At 37.5% G+C, this 18,020-nt stretch overlaps 1 protein-coding gene and 1 pseudogene across 1 annotated transcript in view; both read right to left on the bottom strand.

Moving 5' to 3' along the window:
• The window catches only part of DNAJC1 (DnaJ heat shock protein family (Hsp40) member C1), a 202,906-nt gene that overhangs the window by 24,886 nt on the left and 160,000 nt on the right, over window positions 1-18,020 (bottom strand). Inside the window, exon 9 of the mRNA XM_055332364.1 lies at window positions 2,288-2,407. Coding sequence (XP_055188339.1) covers window positions 2,288-2,407 — 120 coding nt within the window. The remainder of the gene's footprint in view (window positions 1-2,287; window positions 2,408-18,020) is intronic.
• Window positions 11,112-16,509, bottom strand: LOC129513562 (Y-box-binding protein 1-like; annotated as a pseudogene).

Raw genomic sequence — 18,020 nt, 5'->3', positions numbered from 1 at the left:
TGGTGCCAAAAAAAGTTTAGGGTTTCTAAATATTTATTTTCAAGGTACTTTTGTATTATGAAAATAGAATATTTGGAGGAAAAAAAATCTCAAGAAGTCATGTTTGCTATTTCCATGTAAAAGGAAAAAATATCTATTGCAGACATGGAGTCAGTCTCCCTTGGGTAAATCTAGAAGAAAAACAACTGAAACATACGGGATGAATTTGCAAAAGTTTGCAAAGATGTCTTTGCTTATACAAAGACAGAACTAAGACTACTATATAATGTATAGGTTTTCTAGATCTATGATATGAACTAGGTAGCCATTCTCAAGGCTCTGCTGCATGTATACTCTTAGCATATAAACTTTCATCTCTCCTTTTAAAAATATAGGTAAAAATTTAACCAGTTAATGACAATTTAAAATATTGCTCTATTCAATTTTCTGTCTTTGATATTATTAACTATGAGGTCTCACAGAAATATTATTTAAAAAGTTAAAGGCAGTGCTGCTTTGAAAGGCGACACTAAATTAATGAACTATTCTTTCCCATTAAAACTAAAACTTTTAAGGCTCTTTTACACCAGCTTGATAACTTTCTAAAAATTATTTCAGTAATTTTTGTTAATCATATAGTAACAGTAGTTGTATAATTAGAGGGTCACAGTACTTAAAACATCAATAACCATGGAATGTCTTTATTGTGGTCAGACATTTACTGATAAGGCATTAATTTATCTTTTATGAACAACCTAAAAACAAGGTAATAAAATGCACATCCCAGTAACATTCTTAGCAGAAGAAAAGGCATTCTTATGGTTCTTCTCCAGTCACCTAAGATAATGGGTCTCTTCATAAAAAAGGAAAAGAAAAATTACAAGATACAAAAGCTATTTTTTCACATGATGAGACTTTAACTCTGAAGCCAAAATAATGCAAAACATCATATAAAAATTCAAATAATAGTCTTTTAAATGTGATTTTTAAAAGACCTATATGGTAGTAAAAACATTCATTACTATAATTTAAAATTCTCAAGGCAATTCTTATCCAAAAACAAAAAAAGAAAAAAATTGACAGCAATATTTTGTATGTTTGTTTATAAAATAAAAAATGGAAGTTTACTATGAAAAATTTATACCATTTAGGTAAAAACCTGGATTTTTTTTGGGGGGGGGCTGTGTTAATCATTTGGCAATGTTTTAAAATTGTTCATTATCAAAACGAGCTCAAGGGCATACTTAAAGAATTGGACATTTGAATCTTTGCTTTCAGTAACCTCTGAAATATTATAGGTTTATAGGATTTATTTAAATTAAATTCAGTAAATAACTGATTCATTTAGTAAAGAATATTTACTACCATTTTTGAAGTGGAGGCTCATATTGATTAAAATATATTTCTCTGGATTTTTTTTTTTAATTTTTATTTATTTATGATAGTCACAGAGAGAGGGAGAGAGAGGTAGAGACACAGGTAGAGGGAGAAGCAGGCTCCATGCACCGGGAGCCCGACGTGGGATTCGATCCCAGGTCTCCAGGATCGTGCCCTGGGCCAAAGGCAGGCGCCAAACCGCTGCGCCACCCAGGGATCCCTATTTCTCTGGATTTTAAGTGAACATTTACTATTTAGAACATGTCAGATACTGTGGTTGGTGCTTTTATAAAGTTCTCTGCCCTAAATTTCCTGAATAAAGTGTCAAATCAAAAACTTTCCAGGTAAATATTTAGTCTTTTAAAAGTTGGATACAGCCAGTCACTCATATATATATTCATTCACGCACACATATAGATTATATATTCGTTCATGTATATAATTTTTTTTGGTCAAACAACTGGTCAAAATGGACGGTAGGTACTATCTTTGAGATAAAAAGGCATATATAAGAATATTGCTGATTTAATTAATCCAAGCTACCTGATTAAGTACCTAGAGCAATCTGTACTTCAACGTTAAAGAGCTCCAGCTGAAATATAACTTCTCTAATTCTGATCAGTCTGAGAACTATTTTTTCCACAGCTAAAGGGGTCACTTTAAACACAAAAACCAGCATTGTTTTCTGTGATTAGGTTACTGTAGCTTAAGTCTCTAAACACTAGAATTCCTCACACAGCTGTTAATTGTGGACCAGGGGACTGGCTGACATCTGCTTCTTGCTTATTTCGTTAATGGTTCACTTCCAGGTCCTAAAAGGATTGTAGCCTTTCTCCAAAGAGAATGTTGGATGCATCTATGTCTGTCTTCTACATAGTTGGCTTGTTCTGGTTTGTCACTCTCCATACAATGCAAATCTGAGTGAACTCACATCTGTCACCGATCGACCCAATTCGTGGGCAATCTTTTCCCATCGACCTGGGGTCCCTCCTGGGAACTTAACCATACTTCTTGTCAGCTGGCTGAGGTCCTCTTCTGTCCATTCAGGTGCCTGCAAAACATTATAGAAAAAGATAATTCAGAGAATGTTTGCTAAAACATTTAATAAGCTTGTGAAACAAACTATTGGCAATTTGCTTTCTAGCAAAAAATACTATGAGCATGAATCCAGTAGTTTAGATAAAGCTTTGATCTGCATATTTAACTCCGAATGCAAAGCTCCAGCAAGCCTTTTAAATTTTCCTGTGTGTACCAAATAAGAAAGCAGAAATATTGTGAAGCCAGACTTTTTAAGACATTAAAAAAAAAATTCAGTTTTGCATTAAAGTGAGGCACCACTCTCAAAGCCTATGAAATGCATTGTGTGCCACCATGCTCTCACAGATGTTTCCTATAAGGCTGTTATAAAAGGTCTTAAAGTTTTAAGAAAAATTATACTTTAAAGAAAACAAAACACCTTACAAGTAAAAATGAAAATGTGAACAAGTACATGTACTGATTTAGAATCAGAACTGAAACAAAGAGATGCTTTTTGTTCATTCTATGTAATATTTAATTCTAAAACTCATGTACTTTCAAAAAGTTTAACTTATCAAACGTTAGCATTTTATAAAACTTGGAACAGAAATAAAACTAGAAATGTTTACAGCCAAGACTTAAACCATCAAGTCCATGCAAAGAAACACTTCATTTTTGAGAAGGTAAATTGCCTCTAAGAGGTTGTTAAATTGAATTAAAAAAATACCTTAAAGATTATAAAATTTTTTGCAAACACAAAAATTCTAACAGCAAGCATATTCTCTGCATTTTATTCAGCACTGCTACTTGGTCAAACCCAAAGCTGAGCAGAGGAAAAGAAGCTATTACTTAATAACAAGTAACCATGTTACAATAATTTTACATTAGATTTTAGTACTAAACTATTCCCTACCAGAGGCACCAACCCCTCTGGTATTAAACAATACTCTAGGAGTCAGCAGAGAAATGGAGGAAGCCCACCTTATTTTCTTTAATTAAAAAGAAAGAAAAAAAAGAAAAAAGGAAACCTTTGAGACAAATACCTTTTCTAATCACCATTTCCGATAATGAACAGGCATACATCAGGCCGTTTGCATTACAGAACCATCAGCACAGAACAACAGTCAGAGGTGAGTGACCCTAGGGACTATCTCCACAGCTACAGCAAAGCTGCTCCCTGACACTAATCCTCCCTGTCATTCTCCCACTGTGCTCTAACCACACTGACATCCGCCTGCCTCACTGCAAGCTTAACGGGGCCCTTCCTGACTTTTTACTGTCTTCCCCAATCAATGGTTCAAGCGTGCTCTTTTCACCATGTCCAAATGGCAGCTTCACTCATAATCAAAGTGCACTGCCCCTGTTAAAGGGCTTTCCGAAAGGCTCTCCCATTTGCATTCATTTGCAAAGCAAACTACTTTTATTCACTTTGTTCTGCTATCAAGAATGTTCCCTGAAGCAGATAAATTGGCATAAATACAACCTGCCACTTAAGAGTCAGTAAATAATAGCCAATAGTTGGGAGGATTTTATCAATCATTCTATTTTGTATCCACTAAAAGCTGAAAGCCTCAAACATATTCATCAGTACAACCCCTACGATACATGCATAAATTCACTTCTATAATAAGGTAGTCTACATAGGGTATGGTCAGAATTTCTTTGATATTTAATGAATATTGGAAATCTAATGCTCCATATTAGATAATTTGAAAATTTACACTGAAAAGTTTTTTCTTTTTGCTTGTTTGTTTTAACTTTATTTGGGGAAAAATTATTCAGACATTAGAGGGATAAAGTGGATTTCCAAGGAAATACTTTATTTTTAAAAAGCTGAAACTTTAATAACCATACCAGTTGGCTTCAGAAATGTGAGAGTTATTAAGAATTTAAATTGATAGTAAAAGTCATATCATGAGAAGTATTAGGTTGACACTGCACAGAGATATAATATTCACACTATATAATATAACAATGCAATTTCACATTAAATCAAATCATCTTATTTCTGTATTAATAATACATTTTTAGCAAACAGTTGTCTAAAACATCAATAATATAAGCCATTGTTTCACATAAGTAAACTAATTCTTTAAAGCAATTCCTATTTTTAATAGATTGGCTTTCCAAATATGCTGCATTTATGAATAATGGGCATTAAAGACCGATCAGATTGTAATTCTTTGTTAATGAGTCTTAAAGTAAGTTGCCACCTTTTTCTGGGAAGGAAAAATTTTAAGTATTGGACTGATATTCTGAAAAATCATCTATTGCTATGACAGTCTTTTAGCTTCATAGTTATTTCATGGCTGTGATTTTCATTATTAATATTAAAAAAACCTGGATCAATAATAACTAGGCCCATAATCTAAATCTTTGAAAGAATCCTTTTAGCAATTCATTATTCTCTCTCCTACAGCTGTAAGGCACTTTGGTGAATGTGTAATTCCTCAGCAATAGTTAGTTGTGTCTTTAGAAGCAACAGAGCCTACTGTGATCCAGCTACTACAGCAGCCATGAGGGTGGCCATGGTGTGAATGTATTCTCCTTGTTCTAATCTAGAGCCAACTGTAGCTGTGAAAGTCAAATGAATGCATAAGCATACTGCTTTGCCACTTAAAACCATGTGTGTCCAATATTACTGAGACACTGGGCCAAAAATCCATCTCTACAGTAAAGTAATGGAAGACACCACATGGTGTGGGGACAGCTGTTGTGACTATACAAGCATTCCAATTTTGCATCAGAAAAGCCCCGCTCTGGGAATAAATCTCCATACTGAATAAAAAATAAAAAGTAAGTTTTCAAATTATTCAATATTTTTATGTAACGACCTCAAAATATATCTACTAAAGTAAGAGCTGATATAAAAATTTAAATTGTATTCCCAAATAGTATCCCTTTGGGATAGATTTTTGTCATAAAACCACATATGTTCAAAGATTTGATGCCTTTGAAAATCCTTACTATTCTTGGGGGATAGGAGTTGGAGGCTGCATGGGAAAGCACACTCTTTTTTCAGTAATATATACATACCTTACTCCTCACAGCTGTAGACCATAAAATGTTAATTCCTAAGTATCATGCAATTTATTTGGTACTGAAAACTTACCAAATTAGAAGAAATTTTATATGTGTTTATTGTATTTTCTTACTTGAAGGACAAAAGATCCATTTGTATTAAATAGTTATTGAAACTCCCTAATGAATATTTCTACTGAAGTGACCATTATTTTATATAATTACAAAAGTTACAATTTTGGATTCAACAATTTTTAGTAGATTCAGCTTAACTCAGAAATTCTCAGAAATTTTACCTAAGACATAATGTCCTTGCAAATAGCATCACCCAGTTAAAATATTAGATATATGAGATATATCTAATAATGTATACTTAATAACGTGGATGGTATAGCTAATAATCAGCTACTTTCCAAATCCATGTTCTATAATGACTTTGTGTTTCAGAATGTATATTTGACTTTCATCTCTACAGTTTTCCTTTCCAATTTAAAAACTGAGCAATTAAGTGCCCTTGATTATATTTGTGGACAAACTGTATGTAAAAACAACCAAACAACAAAATTAAAAACAAATCATTTTTCCTTTTACTCTTAAGAGTAAAAGAAAGTTTAGAGAAAAGCTTTTAACTGATCCCAAACTGTTGTTCTAAGGTTGTGACCCTTCAGCAGCAATCATTTCATGTGTGCCCAGAAAGATCTCCTCCATCTATGAGTTAGCTACCTTCCCAAAGAGAAATCTTCTCTGGACCAGTGACCCTAAGGTATGGTCCATGGGCTGGTGCCAACTGGCCAATAGTTTGTTACCCATCTGGGACAAAGTAAGTCCAGAAACTTAAAGGGTTAGAAACAGCAAATTAAAACTGCCACAACAACTATGTAAGCAGTAAACTCTTATTTATTTCTATTTAAAAAAATATTTTATTTATTTATGAGAGAGAGAGATTGAAAGAGCACACACGCATAAGTAGACAGAACAGTAGGCAGAGGAAGAGGGAGAAGCAGGCTCTCTGCTGAGCAGAGCTCAATGTGGGGCTTGATCCCAGTACCCTAGGATCATGACCTGAGGCTAAGGTAGATGCTTAACTGACTGAGCCACCTAGGTGCCCTTAAACTCTTCTTTTAAAAAGAATATAAACAAATGAGATGTTAAACTACTATGGTGGGTCACATTAAGTGTGAGTTGCATTCTTATTAAGCACAACAGGACTACAGATTGGTCAGCAACAGATGGAAATAAAAATATTCTAAACTGAGGTGCCTGGGTGGCTCATTGGATTGAATGACTGACTCTTGATTTTGGCTCACATCATAATGATCTCATGGGTCATGAGATCGAGCCCCACATTGAGCTCAGCCCTTAGTGGGGAGTCTCCTTGAGACTTTTCTCCCTCTCCCTACCACCCTCCTCCAAATTGCATATTTTCTACCCCTGCCTTAAAAAATAAAAATATTTTATTTTATTTTATTTTTAATTTTTTAATTTATTTATTTATGAGAGAGAGAGAGAGAGAGAGAGAGAGAGAGAGGCAGAGACACAGGCAGAGGGAGAAGCAGGCTCCATGCACCGGGAGCCCGATATGGGATTCGATCCCGGGTCTCCAGGATCGCGCCCTGGGCCAAAGGCAGGCGCCAAACTGCTGTGCCACCCAGGGATCCCAAAAATAAAAATATTTTAAACCTGGTTCTTTACTACAGAGTTTGAGAAACTTTGCTTAAGATAATGCATATAGTTCAAATTCCTTTTTACTGCTTCTTTGGGAGCAACAATAAATAAATCCCTCTGAAGAAATGGACACAAGGATGTTTGATCCATTGCTTTAAAAATATTTCATGCCACTAAGTGTTGTGGTGATTTGATACATAGTAAAAGATAATACAGTGGGCATCTGGGTGGCTCAGTTAAATGTCTGCCTTTAAGCTCAAGTCATGATCCCAGGGTCCTGGGATCAAGCCCTGCATCGGGCTCCCTGCTCAGTGGGGAGTCTGCTCCCTCTTCCTTTGCTCCCTGCTCATGGTCTCTCTTTATCTCAAATAAATAAAATAATAATAATAACACAGTAAGATTACTCTGGGATAGGAAACAGTAAGTTATAAAGGGCTTGAGGTGGGGATCATGTCTAGGATGTTTGAGGAATAATGAGATGACCAGAGTGGCATCAGCAAAGCTAAGCAAGAAAGGCAGGGAGAGGAAAGGAGGCTGGAGAGGTAAGAAGGTGAAATCACATAAGAACTTAGAGGCCATTGCAAGGATTCTAGCTTCTTTATTTTGCATGTCACATAAAGCTACTGGATGGATTTTTTTTTTTTAAAGATTTATTTATTAGAGAGAGAGAGAGTGAGCATAAGCACTGTAGGGGAGGATCAGAGGGAGAGAAACTCAAGCAGATTCCCCACGGAGGGTGGAGCTTGAACCCGACCCTGAGATTATGACTTGAACAGAAACTAAGAGTCGGACACTGAACCAACTGAGCCACCCAGGTGTTCCTGGAGGGATTTTTTTTTTAATTGAGGTATAATTCAACATTATATATTGTACCTATATCAGATGTACAACATAATGATTTGATATTTGTATATATGGTTGACCCTTGCTTGAAAACATGGATTTGAACTGCATGGGTCCTCCTCACATAGATTTTTTTTCTTTTTAAATAAATACAGTACTGTAAATGTATTTTCTTTTCCTTATGATTTTAGTAATATTTGTTCTCTAGCCTACTTTATTGCAAGAATATATAATATATACCACACAAAATATGTGTTAATCGACTGGTTATGTTATTAGGTTTCTGGGCAACAGTAGGCTATTAGTAGTTTTTGAGGAGTCAAAGTTATACAGTTTTCAACTCAGCACAAGGTGTGGGGAGAGTGCATTGGCACCTCTTAACCCCACGTTGTTCAAGAGTCGACTGTATTAAGAAATGATCACAATAAGTCTAGTCACCATAAACAGTTACAGAATTTTGTTTTGTTGTGATTAGAATTTAAATAAATTTTTTTGTTAGTTAACAAACAGTGCACTATTGGTTTCAGGAGCAGAATTCAGTGATTCATCACTTACATAAACCACCCGGTGCTCATCATAACAAGTGCCCTCCTTAGTAATCACCCTTCATCTAGCCCATCCCCCACCCACTTCCCTCCATCACCCCTTTGTTTTCTATCTTTAAGAGCCTCTTATGGTTTGTCCCCCTCTTTTCTTTTCTCTTCCCATATGTTCATCTGTTTTGTTTTGTAAATTCTAAGTATGATTGAAATCATTTGGTATTTCTCTTTCTCTGACTTATTTCACTTAGGATAATATACTGTAGCTCCATCCACATCATTGCAAATAGTAAGATTTCATTCTTTTGATGACTGAGAAATATTCCATTATATAATATATATAACATATATATAGTATACATAATATATACATAATATGCCTCTATCTATCTATCTATCTATCTATCTATCTATCTATCTATCTATCTATCATCTATCACATCTTCTTATGGACATTTGGGCTCTCCATAGCTTGCTTATTGTTGACAATGCTGCTATAAACACTGGGGGTCCATGTACCCCTTCGAATCAATATTTTTGTATCCTTTGGGTAAATACCTAATAGTGCAATTGCTGGATAATAGGGTAGTTCTATTTTTAACTTTTTGAGGGACCTCCATACTATTTTTCAGAGTAGCTGCACCAGTTTGCATTCTCATCAACAGTGCAAGAGGGTTCCTCTTTCTCCACATCCTAACACCTGTTGTTTTTTGTGTTAATTTAGCCATTCTGACAGGTATGAGGTGGTATCTGATGAGAACTTTTAAGATTTACTCTCAGCAATTTTTAAATATGCAATACAGAAATAACTATAGTTGTCATGCTGTAAATTACATCCCATGACTTATTTCATAACTAGTTTGTACCTTTTGAACTCCATCCATTTCACCTACCCCTCACTCTCCCCCTCTGGCAACTACCAATCTGTTCTTTGTATCTAGGAGCATGGTTTTTCATTTGGTTTTGGATTCTAATACAAATGAGATCATATGGTATTTGCCCTACTGACTTATTTCACTTAGCATAATGCCCTCAAGGTCCATCCTTGTTGTCAAAATGGCAAGAATTCCTTCTTTTTTTATGGTTGCATAGTTATGTATACACACACACACAGAGTGTATTTTCTATATCCATTCATCTGTCAATGGACTCTTAAATTGTTTCGGTATCTTGGCTACTGTAAATAATGCTGCAGGGAAAATAGAGGTGCACATATCTTTCTGAGTTTAGTATTTCCAGCTTCCTTCAGTAAGTTCTCAGAAACGGAATTGCTAGATCATATGGTAGTTCTATTTTTAATTTCTTGAGGAATCTTCCATAGTGTCTTCCATAGTGGCTGCACCAATCTACCTTCCCACCAACAGTGTGCACAGGGGTTCCCTTTCCTTCACATTCTTGCCAACATTTGTTCTTTTTTTTCTTTTGATGCTAGCCATTCTAACAAATATGAGGTGATATCTCATTATGGTTTTGACTTGCATTTCCCTGATGATTAGTAATCTTGAGCATCTTTTCATGTATCTGTTGGCCATTTATATGTCTTCTCTGGAAAAATATCTATTTACATCCTCTGTCCATTTTTTAATCAAATTGTTTTTCTGCTATTGAGTTGTACTAAGTTCTTTATAGTAACCCCTTATCAGATATAGGATTTGCAAATATTTTTTCCCATTCAGTGCACTGCCTTTTCATTTTGTTGATGGTTTCCTTTGCTTTGCAGAACTCTTTTAGTTTGATACAGTTCCACTTGTTTATTTTTACTTTTGTTGCCTTTACTTTTGATGTCAGATCAAGAAAGTCATTGCTAAGACCTCTGTTAAGAATATTACCATCTTTTTTTCATCTAGGAGTTTTTTTCTTTTTAAATTATCTAAGACCTTTATTAACTGGTGCTTGCCACTTGTTCACTTTTTTAAAATCAAGTTGTGGGGTGCCTGGGTAGCTCAGTCAGTTAAACATCTGTCGTTGGCTCAGGTCATGATCCCAGGGTCCTGGGGTTGAGTCCTGCATCAGGCTCCCTACTCAGTGGAGAGTCTACTTCTCTCTCTCCCTCTATCCTTCCCATAGCTCATGCTGCCTCTCTCTCAAATAAAGAAAATCTTAAAAAAAAATCGAGTTATAAACTTTTCTTTTTAAGATTTATTTATTTATTCATGAGAGACCCACAGAGAGAGGTAGAGACATAGACAGAGGGAGAAGCAGGCTCCTCACAGGGAGCCCAATGTGGGACTTGATCCCCATACCTGGTATTACACCCTGAGCCGAAGGCAGATGCTCAACTACTGAGCTACCAGGCATCCCAAGTTGTAAATTTTTATTACAAATTAAAACTGAGGTTCTTAAATCTCAACTAGACCAAATATGAAACAATTTAAAAACCTTTAATGGTAATTGAGAAAAACCAGTTTTTTTTTCCTTTTTATAAAGACCATGTCTGTCATTACCAGAAAGAGACATCCTTAGATAAAAATAGTAACAAGATTTAAAAAATAAAAAACCCCATGCTGCATAGATAATGCAGATAGTTCTATTTATCTGATCAATGGGCAAAAAGCAAGCACTTAAAAGTCTTCAGCTCCGAACGTTTGTTCATTTCTTATTGCTGGAATTCCATATTCATTTCTTCTTGTTGGACCAAACTCGATGATGGTAGAGATGGTAAGCTGACACTTACTCAGCCCTGCCTTGCTTAGCCTAAGGAGTGGATAAATTCTCAGCCAGTGGACTGGCTGCTTTTGTCTCTTTGCCATCTTGTGATTTAGGGTTTGCTGGGAGTCTGTGATGGTACTGAAGTTGTGGACGTACCCATATTGGGGTGGCTGCTGACCTTCAGCCTCATTGCTTTGATTTTCCTTATTTCCTTCTTTGCCCTTCTCTCTAGGCTGTCTTTGGCAAGGAGGACTGCTGCAGAATTGTGGTGTGTGACCCTAATGCATATTCTGTCTCACTTATCTACCTTGTTCTCCTGCACCCTGTTTGTCAGTATCTTCCATCACCTCTCCCTGCACAGAAGGGTTGGAAGACTGGTCCACATGTGGTCCACACCCATGTGGGTTTGGGATGTAGTAAGGTGGGAACCCTTGCCTGTGGAAAGGCAGCACTGTTGGGCCTGGCCTTCAGGGGCACACTCTGATCTATCCACCCCTCTTTTCCCTACTCTTATTATTCTGGTAATTCTGCTGGGAATTGTGTGGAAGACCCCTGTGATGTGGGTAGCATCTATAATGGTTATGGTCTGCTTCATATTTACTGCTTTACACTGGAGCTCCATCAGGGCCTCTCACATTTACTGCCTCCCAAACCTTTTTTCACTCAACATCAGACTCCATAGTCTCTTCATCTTGTACACTGTGAAGGTACTTCCTGGGGTTATTCTTCTTTATGGTAGACTGGTACACAAATACTTCTTCCTTGGTGTCATTCTTGTTGATGAAACCATATCCATTTCTTACATTGAACCATTTTACTGTTCCCACAACCTTCCTTGAGATATCTTGTTGTCCCCACTGGCAGGTGCCAGCTATGCCACTGCTGGTGGGGTAGGACTTGGTGTCTGCAGTGCTGAGGGTAGGGGTGGCGGATGGCTGCTTGTGGATGTGGTGACGGTGACTGGGGCCAGCTGTGGCTCCTCCTGGGTGTGATGGGAACTGGGCCACTGGAATTGGTGGGGTTGCTCAGGGCTCTCTGGGGTCCTCTCTATTCCACTGTGGAACTCTAAGTTCAAGTCTTTAATCCATTTTAATTTTTAAGTGTAAGTGGTATAAGATAGTGGCCCAGATTCATTGTTTTGCATATGGCTGTCCAGTTTTCCCAACATTTATTGAAGGGTCAATCCTTTCCCCAGTGGCTTCTCTCTCATAAATTAATTGACCATATATGTGTAGGCTTATTTCAGGGCCCTTTATTTGTGTGTCTGTTTTTATGCCAATACCAATACTGCATTATTCTAGCTTTGTAATACAGTTTGAAACCAGGAAGATGAAGCCTTTAGCATTGTTCTTTCTCAAGACTGCTTTGGCCCTTCAGGGTCTTTGTAGTTTCATGCAATTTTAAAATTGTTTGTTCTAGTTCCCTGAAAAATGGCACTGAAATTTTGATGGGGATTGCAGTGAATTTGTAGATTGCTTTGTGTAGTATGGTCATTTTAGCAATATTAATTCTTCTAATCCATGAGCACAGAGTATCTTTCCATTTATTTGTGTTGTCTTCAGTTTTTTTTTTCATGAATGTTTTAAAGTTTTCAATCTTTCACTTCACTTTTACTTTCTTGGCTAAATTTATTCCTAGGAATTTTATTCTTTTGATGCAATTGTTAAATGGGATTGATTTCTAGAAGGATTTTTTTCCCCTTAAGTTGATTGTGTACTTTATTTTGTTTGTTGAGAGTTTATTTACAAAGGGTGGAGGAGGACTAAAGAGCTAGTGCAGTGTTATTAACAATGTTGATAGCTAAAACCTGGAAGAGAAGTCTTCCAAAGAGCTGGTGTCCTTATGAGGTAATAGTGAAATCAAATGGAGGGACAAAGCTGGCCCAAGATGACCACATCCAGAACCATAGTTGGGACTGGCATCAATTTCTTTTTCTTTTTTTTAAAGAGTCTATTTACTTACCTACCTATTTTAGAGAGAGAGAAAGTGCACACATACTCAAGCAGGGGGGTGGGCAGAAGGAGAGAGAAAAAATTTCAAGCAGAGTCTGAACAGAGCATGGAGGTAGATGTGAGGCTCAACACCATGGCCCAAGATCATGAGCTGAGCCGAAACAAAGAGTTGGATGTTTACCTGACTGAGTCACCCAGGCACCCCTGGCATCAATTTCTAATTAGATTTGTGATATGGAGGGCAATCCTGGTGGCTCAGCGGTTTAGCGCCACCTTTAGCCTGGGGTGTGATTCTGGAGACCAGAGATCAAGTCCCATGTCGGGCTTCCCTTCATGGAGCCTGCTTCTCCCTCTGCCTGTGTCTCTGCCTCTCTCTCTCTGTATCTCTCATGAATAAACAAATAAAATCTTTTAAAAAATTTGTGATATGGAGTAATATGGGGATGTGATAAGACTTTCTTAAATCTCTAATCAAAGTATTAATCTCTGTGATTTTCCTAGGAAAGCAATAATATTTTTGATTTAGCATTTGGGAGTACTCTTCCTTAACTGGTGTTCTTTGTCTGAACCATAAGGTACAGAAAACTATTCAAATGACATTTTTTAAATTCTCCCAAGGATGGTACCTAACTAGCACAGGAGAAAAGTTAGTTCATTACACACAATAGATGCATAGGGCAGTAGGACATAATTCTCTCCTTAAATCCTGCTTGAGAAAGGCTGAGGGAGTAGTTACTGAAGGTTTGCATAATTGAATTCTTGGATTGGTGCTCCTCAGGCTATTTTTCAATAAAGCTTTCTGCCCATTTTTATTCCTTTCCTTAGAACACTGTTAAATAACAAATTCAGGATAGGGAAAAGATCTGGAGGAAGGTGTCAAACTACTCCTTGCATAGTCTTTTATCTCAGTCCTTTATCTTACCCAACACCTTTAATTCCTGAACTCTTCTGGGCTTCTGTCACATGAGACAGGTCCCTGCAAGGACAGAGTGGTGAAAGATAAGGCCTAACATGCTGGTAATTATCTACTGCTCCCCATCTAATAAAATTTCATTAACATTCCCTGACAGCTATTATTGTCTCCTCTATTCTTTGTTCCAGGGTTTATTTATGCCTGTTTTATTACTTTATTCTCATTTTGTGGGGATTTAGAAAGGACTAATGATAAACAAATGTGGTCAAGGTGATCTATTTACCAAGAATATAATTTTATATGAAAAAATTTGTTAAGTCTTATTTAAAATGGTGAAACACACATTATATTCAAATTCTAACCTAAATAGTATGTACTAGAATAATCCATTCATGGTAATTTAGTAATGTAACGAAGAGCTGACTCCATTTTATGATATTTGGTGGTAGCTTTGAAGTCTCACTCTTCCCTCTTCCCCTCGTACCCTATATCTGGGAAAGCTGTTGAGAAAGTCCAGGAGACTGAAACCTTGCAAACCCCTCCCTGTGCCCAAGAACCCTCAGCCCCACTCTCAAGCACAATGAAAAACTCTAAGTCAGTCTCTACCTTGTTCTCTCAAGCAATTTTGGGCTAATATGGGAAGTCTACCCTGTTTGCCTCAGAGAGCTTTATTATATAATAAGCCGATTTTTGTATACTCTTGTGTGTGTGCATGTGTGTGTGTGTTTGCGTACATGACATCATCAGTCTTAAGTATCTGAACCAGATTTTGGGTGTGGAGGAGGTCCATCATGTCCCTGCAAGGCAGCCACACAACTGGTATTGGAAGCAGGACAGATAGAGGAGGACTACTACTGCTGGCTAAGGGACTTTGTTCTCTTGCTTTAGTTTGTTAGCTGGCTCTGTGGCTTGGTGCTACATTTGCTGAATTTTACCAAGCCTGTTATAGACTGAACCAATTTAAGGTGGAAGTTTCAATAACTGGTGTATAGGGAGAGGAGTATGGGATTGGGTTCTCCTTTGGGTTGCCTTGAGTCATGTGTCCCAGCTCAAACCTGTCTTATGCGTCTTATATTGAATTGTGTGTTATGATTCCATCATAAACCATGACTAACACTAGATTCAGGAAAGACTCATCCTGTGTCTGACTGGTTGCGTGTCTCAATCAGGTGTCAGCCCCTATTCCATGGAGGGCCTGGGGAAAAGACTTGCAGCTTCTACAATATATAGGTCCACTGGGTGGTCATTTGTATGTGGAAGAACAGCAGGCATTATTTGAAGAGTTGAATTACTGAGATTTATTCTAAAGCCACATGGCTCTGTAGGACCCTACAAAATTCTTCTGTAGCTTCTGCTGCCTATTTCTCTAACCCCAGAAAGATCTTGATTCTTAGGGTTATAGGGAAAATCACCCATGAATACCAGTGGAGAGCCAAGGCATTAATTCAACCACTGTCACGAGGAAGACTCAGATACTGATTTGAGTCTCTCTAACGGAGGAAATTTATAAATATAAGCAGTATATAGAGAATAGCTTCTTGAAATATATCTAGTAACCACCACCAATAGCAGGAAAAAAAGAAACCTAGATACAGGGGGAGTCCATTGGTCTGTTAGGGTGGCTATAATAAAGCACCATAGGTGGAGAGGCTCAGACAATAGAAATCTATTTTCCCATAGTTCCAGAGTTAGAAGTCCAAGATTAAGATGCCATAAGAGGGGATCCCTGGGTGGCGCAGCGGTTTGGCGCCTGCCTTTGGCCCAGGGCGCGATCCTGGAGACCCGGGATCGAATCCCACGTCGGGCTCCCGGTGCATGGAGCCTGCTTCTCCCTCTGCTTATGTCTCTGCCTCTCTCTCTCTCTGTGTGTGTGACTATCATAAATAAATTAAAAAAAAAAAAGATGCCATAAGAGTTGTTTCTGGTGAGGGCTCTCTTCCTGGCTTGTAGATGGTCTTCCTCTAACTGTATCTTCACATGGCCCTTCCTCTGTATGTGGGAGGAAAAGAGAGAGATCCTTGGTCTCTCTTCCTCTTCTTTTTTTTTTTTTCTCTTCCTCTTCTTATAAAGACACCAGTTCTATCAGATTCCAGCTCTACTCTTATGACCTCATTTAGCCTTAATTACCTCCATAAAGGCCCTATTTCCGAATAGTCACATTGGGGTTAGAGTTTCAATGTGTGAGGATGGGGAAGCATAATTCAGTCCACAATAAGGAGGAAACAAAAACTAAAAGTTCACAAATTAGGGCCAGTTGGTAACCTGAAATTTACTAAAACAATTCACACAACATAAAGACAAAAGGGCATATACTGGCTTTTGTGCCTCTATAATACTGGTTCTGAATTAATTTAAAATCTGCTAAAATATACCAATTGCCAAAGTTTGGCTTTAATATAGGGGCTCAAATTATAGTTATACTGGGGATACCGCTAAGTTTAAACAATAATATTAGAAGAACTACTGAACATGATGAGAGGACAAACAGGTATGCCTCACCTTAACTACAGGAACTACTCTTCTTGCCTACTTTGTTCATGGTCACAGTATCCATCGTCCTAAAATATCCCATAGTGGTCATGGACTCTCTGACTAGATGAGTAATAAAATTAAATAGTTGGCACTACAAATTATCTTGATAAAATGGAACCCCATGGACCTTCTCCCCCATTAAAATAGTTAATATGGTCCAATGTATATTAAAACATGGCCTTAATGATTGAAACCTACTATACAAGACATATTTAGAGAAGAGGTGATTATCCCCACTGCTTTGCCATTTAACAGCTCAATTTGGCTCGCTCTTAAACTTGGGAAGAATGAATGGTGCCTCACAGTGGATTACCTCAAGCTTCATGCTGGGGGCCTCATTAAGGTTCCCATAGCCAGTATTATTGCAGTTACTGACTTCATCCAATCAGCAATGGTAAATATTTTGCCATTATAGATTTGGTGAAATCAAATGTTCAGTGACTAATTCAACAGCTTCTTTTTTTAAAAAATCTTTTTTTAAAGATTTATTTATGTTAACGACAGTGAGTGAGCCAGGGGTAGGCAGAAGGAGAGGAGGGAAAGAAACCCAAGCAGACTCTGTGCTGAGCATGGAGCCTGATGCAGGGCTCAATCTTATGATCCTGAGATCATGACCTGAGCCAAAACCAAGAGCTGGACACTTAACCAACTATGCCATCCATCCAGTGCCCTTTGACTACAGTCTACCTCACCTCCAAAATATGAGCTACTTCTTACCCAGCTACTATGGGGAAACTCAACAGCCTTGTTGTCACACAGTCTTTAAGGTCAAGATATTAACTAAATCTTGCTTTCTCCAGGAAGACAGGTATTACACTGGTGACTTCTTCCCCTGAGGAGATTCATTTGACCTATTCATTCAGAAGCTCACAGAAAGAAAATGGGCCACTGCCTTATAGTTGGTGTAAGTTCCTGCCACCTTAAAGACCTGAAAATTAACTGGTAAACAGAAAGCTGTTCCACTCATGATGCTATCAAGAAACAGCTATTGATTCTCTCAGAACTCACAACTCCTTTTAGGTCTTTTTGGGTTCTATAGGAAACACATTTCCCCTTTATATACTGTACTTAAGTCCTTTTATGCTGTTACTTGCAAACAGGCTCTCCTTGAGTGGGGGGGTCCCTCTTTTAATAAAAGGCTGTAGAATCTACCCAAGTTGCAAAATAACAGAAACTCCTGTTAGTGCCTCCACCCCTCCCTCCTGAGAGTCCACTGTAGAAGTTTGGGCAACTTTATGTCAGCATCAGAATACCATTTATTTTTAAGTAATAACTTTAAAATGGTAAAATCACAAATATTTGGATCTTGCTAAAATTAAACTTTTGACCTTTCAAAGAAACTGTTTATAAATGAAAAGGATGGACCCCTGGGTGGCTCAGTGGTTGAGCGTCTGCCTTTGGCTCAGGGCATGATTGTGGAGTCCCAGGATCAAGTCCCACATCAGGCTCCCTGCAGGAAGCCTGCCTCTCCCTCTGCCTATGTCTCTGCCTCTGTGTCTCTCATGAATAGATAAATAAAATCTTAAAAAAAAA

This window comes from Nyctereutes procyonoides, unplaced genomic scaffold (assembly GCF_905146905.1).
Source record: "Nyctereutes procyonoides isolate TBG_1078 unplaced genomic scaffold, NYPRO_anot_genome, whole genome shotgun sequence".
Classification (NCBI taxonomy): Eukaryota; Metazoa; Chordata; class Mammalia; order Carnivora; family Canidae; genus Nyctereutes; species Nyctereutes procyonoides.
This window is presented reverse-complemented; position numbering and strand designations above follow the sequence as displayed.